Here is a 16,817-nt window from a genome sequence, read left to right on the forward strand (position 1 = left end):
CAGCCAGAATAGTAGTTATTTAGCTGACTCTTACTCCCAGCATGCTCTGCAACACCTAACACATGTTAGTGTGAAGTTTAGGGTGAATAAAAGCAGTCGTCTCCCATTCTTCTCTCTCTTCAAATGCTTCCAGCATCCAGAGACACAAGTCTACTCCTGCTTCACAGCACGCTGCTCTTTGTTTCAATGTTTTGGCGTGCAGGCAACCCGAGGCCTCAAGGAATGACAGTGTTCTGAATCCCCAGCTTGCATCATCCATTGAACGCATCTCGACGGAGATTCTCGGAGAGCGTCTTATTCGCAGACCGAATTAAAAACGGTATTTAGAGAGTGTAAAGATCACGTCTGGTTCCATCCTGCAATGAACAGGACAACCACGGAGATCGCCTCGCTCCACAGAGAACACACCGATCCTGCTCATCCTCTGGGAACCGCCGCCGCCATCACAACTCATCTGCACGGAAACAGACTGGAGATCTGATTTCATGGTGGGACCTTTCCCCTCCTCAACTGCAGACAAACACTTTACAAGTGAGGCTGAATCAGGTCTGAGCAGTGAGCTTTAGAGAGTGTGTTTAATAACTGAGTCATTCATGTGAAGTTGTGAAGATAATATTTGCTTCTTATCTGACCACTGCGTCTCTGGTTTGACTAGTTTAAAAGCTCTTTGTCCGCTGCGTCCCGTGTGTGTTTCTCTGTGAACTCTAGCGTTATATCCGGGTAATATCTTCATGTTTAGGAAGACCAGTGTAAACACTGTCTAACACAAATTCAGCCTCTGGCTTCTAGTGTTCAACTTCATTATTCACAAGTTGTGCAGGAGTTTCAGAGTATGATCCAGCATCTTCAGACAACAGACAGACAGACACACACACTCTCGTTTGTTTATACTTTGTGTTGTGTAGTTTAGTTTATAATAGTTATTGGTTTAATGAACTTGATGTTTCTTTGTTAAATATATTCTGTTATCATTTAAAGAGCAGTTGTTTGAATTCATTCCAGACTTGTAATATTCGGTTTTAATGGTAAATTATATTTGGTAAATAGTATTTTTATACCTTTAGTATCAGAAGGTGTTATAGTTTGAAAAGTTTGACACTTTTTAAAATAGTTTCAAGTTTTAAATTGCTTAATGTCTAAACCTGCCCTATGGCAGAAAACAAAGAAATCAGAACCAACATTTGGGATTTCAAATTAGTTTCATTATAAAAATCTTTTAAAGGGATTTTCATTAAAAAAGGAATAAGTTCATTTGTAAGTGATATTAAGTTTGTTTGTCTGGGACATGATGTTTCCCAATTCTCAAGAACGGGTGAAATTCAAACACAGTCAACACAGTTTCTATTATATTCATATCTATATTACAGTCAGTGATCTGACCTCAGAGTCTCCAGTCTGCAGTTTGGACTCTGCAGATAATCACTCAGCAGCTTCACTCCTGAATCCTGCAGGTAGTTGGAGCTCAGGTCCAGCTCTCTGAGATGGGAGGGGTTGGACTTCAGAGCTGAGGCCAGAGAAGAACAGCTGATCTCTGACAAACTGCAGTGCTCCAATCTGAATAAAGAATAAAAGAAGTAAATGTAGATGACAGTGAGCTTTATACATGAATGTGTGATGTTGTCCACATGAACACACTGATGTGATCATCATCTGTTCATTCACACATTGAAGGACTTCATAGTGATTCATTCATGTTTTTGTACTTCCTGATCATTCTTAGATTAAAACGTACAATATGTTGAATTTTATTAGAATCTTTACATTTAAATATCTGAATTCATTTCAAATGGACTAAACCCATGTTAAAATAACAGTCAACAATGAAGTCTTGAAGCATTGTGATGCAGAAGTGTTTGTTCAGCATGCTGGTAACTGTAAGAGTGGACTGAATCTATTTGATATTAATATGAGGCTGTGATAGAACTGTCACCTTTCTCTCCTCCTTTCTTCTCTGAGGGAGAAACTCTTCATCCTTACATTTGGACTTTAGGAGCTCTCTTAAGGACTGACATGCTTTGTGAATAACCTTGATCTTTACCAGGATCTAGTCTTTAATCTAAGTAGAAATGTAGCTGCAGCGTGTTCCAGCTCCAGCTGTCTGCCACTGTGGCTGAAACTTCTCTTCTCCCTTCTGTTGTCCTCGTGCCCTGCTGTCACTCTCCACTCTTCTCAGGACTTTTTTCATTTCAATCTTGATTTGAACCCGTCTGTTGTCGGGATCTGATGCTTTTAAACCCTTGAACCAAAAGTCTTTTTCATGACAGAAAGCCTGGGCTAAAATCTATGTGCCAGTGCACAATTCAAGTGTAGCGAGCGCTCACAGGAGTGACAGCAGTGAAGCTGTCGGGTACGTTGACAACACGTCCAACTTATTAAAGCAGTCAAAAAGATAGCACGCCAACGTGAACATCACTGCAAGCAGGAACAAAGAGAGTGTGGAGCAAAGCCAAGTCTCCTTTGCATTTAAACAGCCTCTTGATAATAATTCTGAACGGGCCAAAGACATAACAAACACCACTGCTGTTTTTATTACAGTGGATTACATGCAGAATGGGACTTTGTGTTTTTACAGCTTCTTATATTGACAGAGGGAAATATGAATAGTTGTGAGATGAAACTGTCCCAGCTTTATTTTGTGCTCTAAAAAGTGCTGACTTCATAAACAGAAAGGTGTCAGTGTTTGTCTCTGTCATTTAAAACACATCTTTTTATATATACTATAGGCTATATGGATGATTTTATTTCATTCATTTCTTTTATTGATTGGAGACTCTTTTGGTTATAAGTATATTTGATTTGATGTTATTTTTGAATGTGTCATTTAAAATGTCATGAAAAAGAAACCTGAGCAGGTGAAGTCTGAACTGTCCATGCTGAACTTAAGACAATGTGAAAAGGGAAGTTGTAAATGTTCCTGGTAAAGAAAAAGAAAGTGTTGCATCAGGTCCCTTACTGGACCCAAAATGGACCCAACCCAATCTTCAGAACTGAGAACCGTACCCAACCCAAATGTTTGTGTAGCGTTACAGCCCGAGTAGAGACACAGCTGATAGTAAAATCATTTCATCAAGTTCTCAACAAATCAAAATGTGAACCATGTTTGAACAGCATCCCCCCCTTTTTAAAAGCAGGAATAAGACGGGGGTCCTTCATGTTGTAGCTCACCTCTTTTTATGTCTGATTATTTGATGTTTCTGTAAAAGTCTGACAGAGTTGACTCAAATCTGGGACACAACTTTAACAGGTCCAAATGTTCCTAAAAACAACATTTTAAACTGTCGATGACTATAATAGTATTTTACACCTTTAGTATCAGAAGGTTTTATAGTTTGAAGAGTTTGACTCTTTTTTAAATAGTTTAAAGTTTTAAATTGTTTTCTGCCATCGGGCAGGTTTAGACATGAAACAAAGGAATCAGAACCAACATTTGCGATTTCAAATTAGTTTCATCATAAAAATCTTCACTTTTTTCACTACAAAAGGAATAAGTTCATTTGTAAGAGGTATTTTTAAGTTTGTTTGTCTGGGACATGATGTTTCCCAATTCTCAAGAATGGGTGAAATTCAAACACAGTCAACACAGTTTCTATTATATTCATATCTATATTACAGTCAGTGATCTGACCTCAGAGTCTCCAGTCTGCAGTTTGGACTCTGCAGATAATCACACAGCAGCTTCACTCCTGAATCCTGCAGGTTCTGGTTCCAGCTCAGGTCCAGCTCTCTGAGATGGGAGGGGTTGGACTTCAGAGCTGAGGCCAGAGAAGAACAGCTGATCTCTGACAAACTGCATCTCCACAATCTGAATAAAGAATAAAAGAAGTAAATGTAGATGACAGTGAGCTTTATACATGAATGTGTGATGTTGTCCACATGAACACACTGATGTGATCATCATCTGTTCATTCACACATTGAAGGACTTCATAGTGATTCATTCATGTTTTTGTACTTCCTGATCATTCTTCGATTGAAACGTACAATATGTTGAATTTTATTAGAATCTTTACATTTAAAATAAAGCTGCAGCTATCGAATATTTTAGTAATCGAGTATTCTATCGAATATCCGGATCGATTAATCGAATAAATCATGCTTTTGCTTAATTAAGGTTTAACTCGTCTCGGGTCGTCCCTACAAACCTGCTTCTTTGCAGTTACCATGGTAACGCCTGCTTGTTACAACCAACCATGTTTTAATGGCTGAAATAACAAATAGTGTTTTGTGTAGCCTACACATCTGTTACATTTAATTGAGAAAGCATTATGTTCTGTTGAATCAATCACAGATTCAATCATTTTGTCAGATCAGGAAATTGAGAACATTTGCTTGTGTGCATTCAGCGCGCTCACAGACTACAGAGACTACAGAGTAGTGATGTGTCGGCTCTAAGACTCGGCTCTTTGAAGTGAACGACAGGAGCCGGCTCGTCATTGGAAGCCAGATGGGAGCCGATTAGATTTTGTCTTGTCTTTTTTCTGTTAAAGCCGGATATCATTGGTGAAGATGTGCGGTTGCGTCTGTGTCCTCACTGAGCAGGGGGAGGGGAGGGGTTATACACACAGCAGACGAACAGGAGAGAGAGACAGAGGTTGACACATCTGTTATGTCCTCCTCGTATTTTTCTTTAAGTTTCGTTTCATTAAAACTGAAAGTAAACACAGTCGTGAGTCTCCCGACGTGACTGCAGATTTTTCTTTTAGAATTTAAATGAATCGGAGCAACGATGTAACGCAGTTTTAAGAGGCAGCGTCAATCAAGTTATTTGTTGCAGCTAGAAAGGCCGGGGATGATCAGGCAAAGAGGAGAGGAGAAATGTTTATTTTGAACTTGATTTTTTAGAGACAGGATTTGATGCAGTGTTCCTTCATTTTGAGACATTGTCACCATTTAGTGTCTATGTGTTTAGGTGAGTGTATAAATAAAAGTGTGTTTATATCATAAACATTTGATATAATGCATATTTTTACAAAAAATCTGAAGAGCCACTTGGGAGCTCAAAGAGCCGGCTCTTTTTGGTGAGCCGAGCCAAAAGAGCCGGTTCTCTAAAAAGAGGTGGAATTCCCATCACTACTACAGAGAGTAGTCTCTGTAGACAGTGACAGACAGTCTGTCATAGACGTATGTGTATGACAGAGACTGTGAGAGGACGTTGCTATCGTTATGTTAGCTGCAGACATGGAGAGAGTGAACGGAGAAAAGCCGACGGTTTGACCGGATCACGTGTTCCCGACTCGGTCGTATGGATCACGGATCAACTGTGTGCTGACTAAAAGTTAAAAGGGGCGCGCCGCGCTCGTGTGTGTGTGTGTTAGCGCTGAAATGTCTGTGTGTCAGAGAGAGGAGCAGGTAGCTGCAGCTACATTAAACATGTTTTATACTCATAGCAAAGTTTTGATGACGCAAAAAAACAAACTTAGCAAAGCCTCGAGGCAGCGAAAATTCCTCGATGAATTTTTGTAATCAAGTTATTCGAGGAATCGTTTCAGCTCTAATTTAAATATCTGAATTCATTTCAAATTGACTAAACCCATGTTATATATCTTTTTATTGTTGAGTATTTACATTACATCAAATATTTCCAACAGTGATCAGAGTCAGAGAAATATCAGAGATGTAACTGGACGTGTCTTGTCTTGGCAGCAGATTAGGGCTGGGAGATATATCCAGTTTTTAAGATACATGGATATATATTCAAACATGATATAAGACAATATCTTTAATATGGATATAGTTCATGTTGCATTAAAATATAGTTCTCCACGTCTTCTGTAGAGCTGACAGTTCAGCTATTTCTCATCTCACTGTGTCTCCCTCTTCACCCTGCGTCTGTCTGTCTGTCTGTCTCTCTCTCTCTCTCTCTCTCTCTGAGCCTAACTCAAAAAACTCAATGGATAGCAAAGCACTGTGTTTATTGAGGACAGCCAGAATAGTTGTTATTTAGCTGACTCTTACTCCCAGCATGCTCTGCAACACCTAACACATGTTGGTGTGAAGTTTAGGGTGAATAAAAGCAGTCGTCTCCCATTGTTCTCTCTCTTCAAATGCTTCCAGCATCCAGAGACACAAGTCTACTCCTGCTTCACAGCACGCTGCTCTTTGTTTCAATGTTTTGGCGTGCAGGCAACCCGAGGCCTCAAGGAATGACAGTGTTCTGAATCCCCAGCTTGCATCATCCATTGAACGCATCTCGACGGAGATTCTCGGAGAGCGTCTTATTCACAGACTCAATTAAAAACGGTATTTAGAGAGTGTAAAGATCACGTCTGGTTCCATCCTGCAATGAACTGAACAACCACGGAGATCGCCTCGCTCCACAGAGAACACACCGATCCTGCTCATCCTCTGGGAACCGCCGCCGCCATCACAACTCATCTGCACAGAAACAGACTGGAGATCTGATTTCATGGTGGGACCTTTCCCCTCCTCAACCGCAGACAAACACTTTACAAGTGAGGCTGAATCAGGTCTGAGCAGTGAGCTTTAGAGAGTGTGTTTAATAACTGAGTCATTCATGTGAAGTTGTGAAGATAATATTTGCTTCTTATCTGACCACTGCGTCTCTGGTTTGACTAGTTTAAAAAGCTCTTTGTCCGCTGCGTCCCATGTGTGTTTCTCTGTGAACTCTAGCGTTATATCTGAGTAATATCTTCATATTCAGGAAGACCAGTGTAAACACTGTCTAACACAAATTCAGCCTCTGGCTTCTAGTGTTCAACTTCATTATTCACAAGTTGTGCAGGAGTTTCAGACTGTGATCCAGCCTCTTCAGACCACAGACAGACAGACACATGCCACTCTTGTTTGTTTATACTTTGTGTTGTGTAGTTTAGTTTATAATAGCTATTTGTTTGATGAACTTGATGTTTCTTTGTTAAATATATTCTATTATCATTTAAAGAGCAGTTGTTTGTGATTGTTTGAATTCATTCCAGACTTGCAATATTTGGTTATAACGGTAAATTATATTTGGTAAATAGTATTTTTATACCTTTAGTATCAGAAGGTTTTATAGTTTGAAGAGTTTGACACTTTTTAAAATAGTTTCAAGTTTTAAATTGCTTAATGTCTAAACCTGCCCTGTGGCAGAAAACAAAGAAATCAGAACCAACATTTGGGATTTCAAATTAGTTTCATTATAAAAATCTGTTAAAGGGATTTTCATTAAAAGAGGAATAAGTTCATGTACGTAAGTGGTATTTTTAAATTTGTTTGTCTGGGACATGATGCTTCCCAATTCTCAAGAATGGGTGAAATTCAAACAGTCAACACAGTTTCTATTATATTCATATCTATATTACAGTCAGTGATCTGACCTCAGAGTCTCCAGTCTGCAGTTTGGACTCTGCAGATAATCACACAGCAGCTTCACTCCTGAATCCTGCAGGTTGTTCCAGGTCAGCTCCAGCTCTCTGAGATGGGAGGGGTTGGACTTCAGAGCTGAGGCCAGAGAAGAACAGCTGATCTCTGACAAACTGCAGTTCCACAATCTGAATAAAGAATAAAAGAAGTAAATGTAGATGACAGTGAGCTTTATACATGAATGTGTGATGTTGTCCACATGAACACACTGATGTGATCATCATCTGTTCATTCACACATTGAAGGACTTCATAGTGATTCATTCATGTTTTTGTACTTCCTGATCATTCTTAGATTGAAACGTACAATATGTTGAATTTTATTAGAATCTTTACATTTAAATTAGAGCTGCAGCTATCGAATATTTTAGTAATCGAGTATTCTATCGAATATCCGGATCGATTAATCGAATAAATCATGCTATTGCTTAATTCAGGTTTAACTCGTCTCGGGTCGTCCCTACAAACCTGCTGCTTTGTAGTTACCATGGTAACGCCTGCTTGTTACAACCATGTTTTAATGGCTGAAATAACAAATAGTGTTTTGTGTAGCCTACACATCTGTTACATTTAATTGAGAAAGCATTATGTTCTGTTGAATCAATCACAGATTCAATCATTTTGTCAGATCAGGAAATTGAGAAAATTTGCTTGTGTGCATTCAGCGTGCTCACAGACTACAGAGACTACAGAGTAGTGATGTGTCGGCTCTAAGACTCGGCTCTTTGAAGTGAACGACAGGAGCCGGCTCGTCATTGGAAGCCAGATGGGAGCCGATTAGTTTTTGTCTTGTCTTTTTTCTGTTAAAGCCGGATATCATTGGTGAAGATGTGCGGTTGCGTCTGTGTCCTCACTGAGCAGGGGGAGGGGAGGGGTTATACACACAGCAGACGAACAGGAGAGAGAGACAGAGGTTGACACATCTGTTATGTCCTCCTCGTATTTTTCTTTACGTTTTGTTTCATTAAAACTGAAAGTAAACACAGTCGCGAGTCTCCCGACGTGACTGCAGGTTTTTTTTTTAGAACGGCATTTAAATGAATCGGAGCAACGATGTAACGCAGTTTTAAGAGGCAGCGTCAATCAAGTTATTTGTTGCAGCCAGAAAGGCAGGGGATGATCAGGCAAAGAGGAGAGGAGAAATGTTTATTTTGAACTTGATTTTTTAGAGAGAGGATTTGATGCAGTGTTTCTCCATTTTGAGACATTGTCACCATTTAGTGTCTATGTGTTTAGGTGAGTGTATAAATAAAAGTGTGTTTATATCATAAACATTTGATATAATGCATATTTTTACAAAAAATCTGAAGAGCCACTTGGGAGCCGAAAGAGCCGGCTCTTTTTGGTGAGCCGAGCCAAAAGAGCCGGTTCTCTAAAAAGAGGTGGAATTCCCATCACTACTACAGAGAGTAGTCTCTGTAGACAGTGACAGACAGTCTGTCATAGACGTATGTGTATGACAGAGACTGTGAGAGGACGTTGCTATCGTTATGTTAGCTGCAGACACGGAGAGAGAGAACGGAGAAAAGCCGACGGTTTGACCCGATCACGTGTTCCCGACTCGGTCGTATGGATCACGGATCAACTGTGTGCTGACTAAAAGTTAAAAGGGGCGCGCCGCGCTCGTGTGTGTGTGTGTGTGTGTGTGTTAGCGCTGAAATGTCTGTGTGTCAGAGAGAGGAGCAGGTAGCTGCAGCTACATTAAACATGTTTTATACTCATAGCAAAGTTTTGATGACGCAAAAAACAAACTTAGCAAAGCCTCGAGGCAGCGAAAATTCCTCGATGAATTTTTGTAATCAAGTTATTCGAGGAATCGTTTCAGCTCTAATTTAAATATCTGAATTCATTTCAAATGGACTAAACCCATGTTATATATCTTTTTATTGTTGAGTATTTACATTACATCAAATATTTCCAACAGTGATCAAAGTCAGAGAAATATTAGAGATGTAACTGGGCGTGTCTTGTCTTGGCGGCAGATTAGGGCTGGGAGATATATCCAGTGTTTAAGATATATGGATATATATTCAAACATGATATAAGACAATATCTTTAATATGGATATAGTTCATGTTGCATTAAAATATAGTTCTCCACGTCTTCTGTAGAGCTGACAGTTCAGCTATTTCTCTCTCTCTCTCTCTCTCTCTCTCTCTCTCTCTCTCTCTCTCTCTCGTCTTATTCACAGACCGAATTAAAAACGGTATTTAGAGAGTGTAAAGATCACGTCTGGTTCCATCCTGCAATGAACAGGACAACCACGGAGATCGCCTCGCTCCACAGAGAACACACCGATGCTGCTCATCCTCTGGGAACCGCCGCCGCCATCACAACTCATCTGCACGGAAACAGACTGGAGACCAGTGTAAACACTGTCTAACAGAAATTCAGCCTCTGGCTTCTAGTGTTCAACTTCATTATTGACAAGTTGTGCAGGAGTTTCAGACTGTGATCCAGCATCTTCAGACCCCCCCCCCCCCCCCCCCCACCACCACACACACACACACACACACACACACACACACACACACACACACACACACACACACACACACACACACACACACACACACACACACACACACACACACACACACACACACACACACACACACACACACAGGTCCATTCTCTGCTGTTTTACCAGTAACATCCAGTCATAACCATGCAGCTGAGTCAACTTTATAATCTGATACTGATCAACATTTACTCTGCTGGGAACAATCTGTATCAGCTGCACACTAACCTCAGAGTGTCCAGTCTACAGAGAGGACTCTTCAGTCCAGCAGACAGCAGCTTCACTCCTGAATCCTGCAGGTTGTTGTTGCTCAGGTCCAGCTCTCTCAGACTAGAGGACTGGGAGCTGAGGACTGAGGACAGAGCTTCACAGCTTCTCTCTGAGAGGTTACAGCCACCCAGCCTAAAGAGGATTCAGAAGAACACAAATGAAAACAATTACAAACCATAGTTGTTATTTCTGAATAAAGAGAACTACATTTAACCTGGATAGTTATGTGAGCACGTACAGAGCTTTGTTTGAAGCTTTGATCACAGGCAGCAGCCTCAGAAGAGCCTCCTCTGAAGCAGAGTATTTCTTCAGGTCAAACACATCCAGATCTTTTTCTGAGGACAGTAAGATGAAGACCAGAGCTGACCACTGAGCAGGAGACAGTTGATCTGTGGAGAGACGTCCTGATCTCAGGGACTGTTGGATCTCCTCCACTAGAGAACGATCATTCAGTTCATTCAGACAGTGGAACAGATTGATGCTTTTCTCTGCAGACAGGTCCTCACTGATCTTCTTCTTGATGTACTCCACTGTTTTCTGATTGGTCTGTGAGCCACTTCCTGAGTCAGTCAGCAGACCTCGTATGTGACTCTGATTGGTCTGTGAGCCACTTCCTGTGTGTGTCAGCAGACCTCGTAGGTGACTCTGATTGGTCTGTAGAGAAAGACCGAGGAGGAAGCGGAGGAACAAGTCCAGGTGTCCATGTGGACTCTGTAAGGCCTGGTCCACAGCACTCTGATATAAAAGTATTGGGTCAGGGTTTTCTCTGAATACTTTAGACCACCAGGATGTTGTTTGTTTTTCTGACATCAGATTGACTCCAGAGTTGATGAAGGTCAGATGGACATGAAGAGCAGCCAGAAACTCCTGAACACTCAGATGGATGAAGCAGAACACCTTGTCCTGGAACAGTCCTGTCTCCTCTTTAAAGATCTGTGTGAACACTCCTGAGTACACTGAGGCTGCTCTGATATCGATGCCACACTCTGTCAGGTCTGACTCATAGAAGATCAGGTTTCCTTTCTGCAGCTGCTCAAAAGCCAGTTTTCCCAGAGACTCAATCATCTTCCTGCTCTCTGGACTCTCAGCTCCTCCATCATACTTGATGTTCTTCAGTTTGGACTGAACCACCAGGAAGTGGATGTACATCTCAGTCAGGGTCTTGGGCAGCTCTCCTCCCTCTTCTTCTTTCAGCACATCCTCCAGAACTGTAGCAGTGATCCAGCAGAAGACTGGGATGTGGCACATGATGTGGAGGCTTCTGGATGTCTTGATGTGGGAGATGATCCTGCTGGCCTGCATCTCATCTCTGAATCTCTTCCTGAAGTACTCATCCTTCTGTGGATCAGTGAACCCTCTGACCTCTGTCACCATGTCAACACACTCAGGAGGGATCTGATTGGCTGCTGCAGGTCGTGTGGTTATCCAGAGGCGAGCAGAGGGAAGCAGTGTCCCCCTGATGAGGTTTGTCAGCAGCACATCCACTGAGGTGGACTCTGTGACATCAGTCAGGGTCTGGTTGTTTTTAAAGTCCAGAGGAAGTCGACACTCATCCAGACCGTCAAAGATGAACACGACCTGGAACTCTTCAGACCTGCAGATTCCTGCTTCTTTGGTTTCAGGAAAGAAGTGATGAACAAGTTCCACCAAGCTGAACTTTTTCTCTTTCAGCACATTCAGCTCTCTGAAAGTGAATGGAAATGTGAAGTGTATGTCCTGGTTGGTTTTGTCTTCAGCCCAGTCCAGAGTGAACTTCTGTGTTAACACTGTTTTCCCGATGCCAGCCACTCCCTTCGTCATCACTCTTCTGATTGGTTCATCTCTTCCAGGTGATGCTTTAAAGATGTCTTCTTGTCTGATGGTTGTTTCTGCTCTGTCTGGTTTCCTGGATGCTGTTTCAATCTGTCTGACCTCGTGTTCCTCATTGACCTCTCCAGTCCCTCCCTCTGTGATGAAGAGCTCTGTGTAGATCTGGTTCAGAAGGGTTGGGTTTCCTGCTTTAGCGATCCCCTCAAACACACACTGGAACTTCTCCTTCAGGTTAGATTTCAGTTTACGCCGGCACTCTGCACCAAATGTTCCTGAATAAAGACAGAACTGAGATCACTGAACAGATCCTGATATAGATCACATGACTGTCTGAGTTTAAACTTTAAACCTCTTTGTCCTTTTTCTAAAATATGAAATCTGTTCAGATGTTCTTACTGCTCTGCAGACAGTCAGCCAGCTCCTCCTGCTTCATTCTCCTCAGGAAGTGGAGAGTGATCTTCAAAAATGCCTCTTTACAGCTTCTCCTCTGCTCTTCATCCTCACTCTGACTCTCTAAGCATTCTGGGTAATCTGGACTCAGAGCCCTCTGGACTCTCTTCAGCTCCTTCTTCACAAAGGTGACGATGTTCTCCTCCAGCAGCTGGAACAGAAGGAGACACTGGATATTTCCTATAAAGTGGTAGAACTCAACATGTGGTTCATGTGTCAGTCTGAAGGTCAGCTGCTCTAAACACAACATTAACTGAGCATTACATTCTTGTCATGGTAGTTTATGAAATAACACACCATAAAGATGGAGTCCAGGTCTGTTAGATCCTGCTGGTCTGATGGATCTCTGTGAACCTGGGAGCTCTCCTGTTGAACTCTGTGACAGGACATATTACACAAGAAAAATATGGGTCATATATGATGAAGCTCTGAGCCAAGATATGAGTCTTTGAACCACAGAGTCAGAACATTCACTGGATTTTTAATTCTCACCTTCCATCAGCACCACATCCATCTTTAAAGTGAATGATACATGTAACCCACTTGGAAAAGTCACATTAACAAGAAATTGAATAAATAGAGAATACATTGTTAAAATGCATAAATAGGTTAATTATTAAGAAAGAGTTACACATATCTCATTTAGTTAAACTATTTACAAACTGAAATGCATAAATAACAATCCTTAAAAAAAGGTAGATGCATGTTTAATTCATTCAGAGTGTGTTAAAACAGTCAAACCGTTTAATTAAGAAAGTTAAATAAAGTTATGGCTGTGAAAAAATAATAGACGCTGTCTCTTTAAGAGATACGCTGCTCTCTGTGTGTGGAGCGCGTGCAAGACAGACGCACGAGTGAGAGAAGGAGAGAGAGAAGCTAGCGAAAGGCTAAAGAGAAAACAGTGAGAAAAATACAGTGAAAGAAGTTTATTTAAGCTGAAAATCGACACCTACATGGTGATTGATAAAACGAATGTTGTGACTGAGTCTAGTGCAACAGTTTTTGATTTTGTTTACTTGGAAAGTGTTTGAGAAAATTAGCTTTTCTACCGCTGTGTGAGACGACACGCGACGCGGGACACAAGATGGCGAGCCAAACCCAAGGACATCGTTTCTAGAAGCAAGACATCACTTTCATCGTTCCAGTGGGAGAATTCGCTGCTACGGTTGGACTGTTGGTGAACTCGCTGCCAGAGCGGTAGGAGTGTTGGACCCTTTTTGTTTTTGAATTGAGCTGAATTTAAGAAGCTGACCTGAACTGAATCGAATTCGAGAAGATAACTTTGAACTTATCTGAAATTGAGGTTTACATTTATACTGTTTGTTCATGATTGTCACTTGTGAACGTAGTGTAATTGTGATTATTTCATTTTCATGTGTCTTTAATCTGTGAAGAGGGAAGACAAGAAACTTAAAATAGGTAAAAACTTAAAACCTAAGAAACAAAGGAAATATTTACAGACCGGTCTGATCACAAAATAGGAAACCTAAAAAAGGGAACTAAAGTGACTTACCTTTACATTTTATTTTACCTGCAGGAGTGTTTCCATACATTTAAACAGTTATACTGTTCTGTCTTAATTCTGCGTTAACTTCAGTAAAGTGCCGGCTTTTGTTTGAAGTATATGGTCTCTGGTGTTATTTTTATTTTGTTACCCCACTCGAACAGAGCCTAGAACTGGTCCAGTAGCTAAACTTAGACACTCATTTGACACAAGTGCTACATACAACCCATAGACCGGTCACTCTTCATGGACACACAGCTGGGTCCAGGAGAGTCTGGTCTCTGGTCCTGCATCCTGATACAAACAAACAGCTGCTTCATGAACAAAGATCATCTTTAATCAGATTGTTCCAGTTCAAACTAGCAGATGGATCATCAATAATCAGGAGGCAGAGCTGAAGTTCTCCACAGTTCTGTTTCTATTAGAACAGTATCTCACTCAGAATACAGCCAACAGCTGCTGCGGCTACATGGACACAAATAATCTGAATAAAAACGCAGCATGTAAACATGTCAATCAGAACAGACTGATCCGATCAGGCTCATTCTGATGGAGAGGGGGGTTCATGCTGTTGTTTGGATCAGGATCCATGTACACACTGGATCTGATGGTGTCTGCCTGACTGGGGTCAAACGGTCCTGACTGTTGTTGGGATCAGGATCCATGTACACACTGGATCTGATGGTGTCTGCCTGACTGGGGTCAAACGGTCCTGACTGTACATGTCTGCCCCAGTAAAGTGACGTGTTTCCATCAGAGCCTGCTTATAGTCTGTGATCAGAGCACAACGTCATCACTGATCTCTGAGTCATTATAAAGTTTAGTCTCCACTCTTGATCCATGAGGACGACTCTCTCTCACCGGTCTCATCTGGATCATATTTGTGTTTTATGTATTAAAGTATCGTATTAAAGCCTTTCATACGATTTCATACAACCTTGTTTTATACAAATATTACATGACGGTAAAAAAGAGTCCTCTTTGGAGCGATAGTTGGCGTCTTTCCCAGCGATCTACAGGAACATGTCTGATATCAACAGATTCATTGTAAACTGTTCATTCATATGATATCTACATTGTCGTGCTAGCATTAAAACTGATTCTGCTACGTCTGCCTAAAAACATGTTTACCATCAGCTGAGACAAAGGATAACGCAGAGTTAATAAAAGTCAGAGAAGAACTAATACAGCCTGATTTTAAAGAAGCAGCAACTCATTCACAGTTAATGAATGTTTATATTTTTTTAATTTTTAATTCTCACCTTCCATCAGCACCACGTCCATCTTTAAAGTTAACATAACGACCCAAAGACCGGTCACTCTTCATGGACACACAGCTGGGTCCAGGACAGTCTGCTCTCTGGTCCTGCATCCTGAAACAAACAAACTACATTATTAGTTACTGTGAGCAGCAGCTGAGACACTGATCAAATCAAATCAAATCAAACTTTATTTATAAAGCGCTTTTCATACTTTTTAAAAGTAGCACAAAGTGCTTTACATGTTAACATCACATTAAAATCACATTAAAATCATTCCCACCCTCCCCCCACCCCCCACGCATACAAACAGTATCACACTCATACTCACAGTCACCCCACTCTCCAACACACACACGCAGACCTAAACACATACACACACATGCACACACACCAGCATCAATGATATGGACAGAAGGCTGAGTACGGATGAACCAGGTAAGTGAACGCCAAAGAGGAGCCGTCTGCATCGCGAGCGTTCTCTGCGGCCCTGAGGTCCTCCGGCAGGCTGTTCCAGAGGCGAGGGCCGTAAAAACTGAAAGACGCCTCGCCGTGGGTGTGTGTCCTGACTTTTGGGATGACTAAAAGACCTCTGCCGGAGGAGCGCAGGGACCGCGAAGGCTCATATGGTAAAAGCAATTCTGACAGATAAGAAGGCCCAAGACCATTAATACACTTAAAAACCATTAAAAGAACCTTAAAATCGATCCTGAAAGACACGGGGAGCCAATGCAGTGATTCTAAAACCGGAGTAATGTGGGCCTGCCCTCTGGTCTTCGTCAGGACACGAGCTGCTGAATTTTGTAGGAGTTGTAAGCATGAAATATTCTTTTTAGGAAGACCAGAGAGCAGGGCATTACAGTAGTCGATACGACTGGTGATAAAAGCATGCATTAGCGTCTCCGTGTTGGCCCGAGAGAGAATGGTGATGGTGATGATGATGAAGGTGGAGGGATGCTGTGACATCATCATTATCATCATCATCACCATCATAATCACCTTCATCATCATCACTGTCAGTCGACAAACATCACATCTACCTGCTTCACCTTCATCATCATCATCATCATCATCATCATCATTAATGGATTCAGAATGGTCTAACCCAGCCCGGGTTGTTGACAGAAAAACAGCCAGTGATCCAACGTTAACTTCCTGTTGTTCATTCTGCTCCATTTATAATGTGATCAGGTCAAACAGTCAATGTGGAGCCTCCTCATGTTCTGACTCCTATGAGCTCTCTCTCAAACACATTCTTCTTTCCTGACTCTCTCTCCTCGATCGCCCCTAACTGCTACCAACAACCAGCTCACTCTCTCTCTCTCTCTCTCCTCGATCGCCCCTAACTGCTACCAACAACCAGCTGACTCTCTCTCTCTCTCTCTCCTCGATCGCCCCTAACTGCTACCAACAACCAGCTCACTCTCTCTCTCTCTCTCTCCTCGATCGCCCCTAACTGCTACCAACAACCAGCTGACTCTCTCTCTCTCTCTCTCTCCTCGATCGCCCCTAACTGCTACCAAAAACCAGCTGACTCTCTCTCTCTCTCTCTCTCCTCGATCGCCCCTAACTGGTACCAACAAAAAGCTGACTGTGTTCATATAGAAAAATATCTAAATGTGAAGGCCAAGTCTCCCATTGGTC

The 16,817-nt window shown here is 41.7% G+C and overlaps 2 protein-coding genes across 2 annotated transcripts in view; both read right to left on the reverse strand.

Moving 5' to 3' along the window:
- Positions 1-12,765, reverse strand: part of LOC306818937 (NLR family CARD domain-containing protein 3-like) — a 22,881-nt gene extending 10,116 nt beyond the window's left edge. Inside the window, exons 1-7 of the mRNA XM_079336675.1 lie at positions 12,708-12,765; positions 12,357-12,561; positions 10,390-12,232; positions 10,110-10,283; positions 7,316-7,489; positions 3,626-3,802; positions 1,381-1,554 (exon numbers count right to left, since the gene is read on the reverse strand). Of these exons, the coding sequence (XP_079192801.1) occupies positions 1,381-1,554; positions 3,626-3,802; positions 7,316-7,489; positions 10,110-10,283; positions 10,390-12,232; positions 12,357-12,561; positions 12,708-12,710 (2,750 nt within the window). The 5' untranslated portion in view covers positions 12,711-12,765. The remainder of the gene's footprint in view (positions 1-1,380; positions 1,555-3,625; positions 3,803-7,315; positions 7,490-10,109; positions 10,284-10,389; positions 12,233-12,356; positions 12,562-12,707) is intronic.
- LOC306818939 (protein NLRC3-like) overlaps positions 1-16,344 on the reverse strand; it is a 55,117-nt gene extending 38,773 nt beyond the window's left edge. Inside the window, exons 1-2 of the mRNA XM_079336677.1 lie at positions 16,214-16,344; positions 15,177-15,287 (exon numbers count right to left, since the gene is read on the reverse strand). Coding sequence (XP_079192803.1) covers positions 15,177-15,286 — 110 coding nt within the window. The 5' untranslated portion in view covers position 15,287; positions 16,214-16,344. The remainder of the gene's footprint in view (positions 1-15,176; positions 15,288-16,213) is intronic.
- Positions 16,345-16,817: the final 473 nt, after the last annotated feature.

The sequence above is a fragment of the Symphodus melops genome (assembly GCF_947650265.1).
Source record: "Symphodus melops genome assembly, chromosome: 23".
NCBI lineage: Eukaryota > Metazoa > Chordata > Actinopteri > Labriformes > Labridae > Symphodus > Symphodus melops.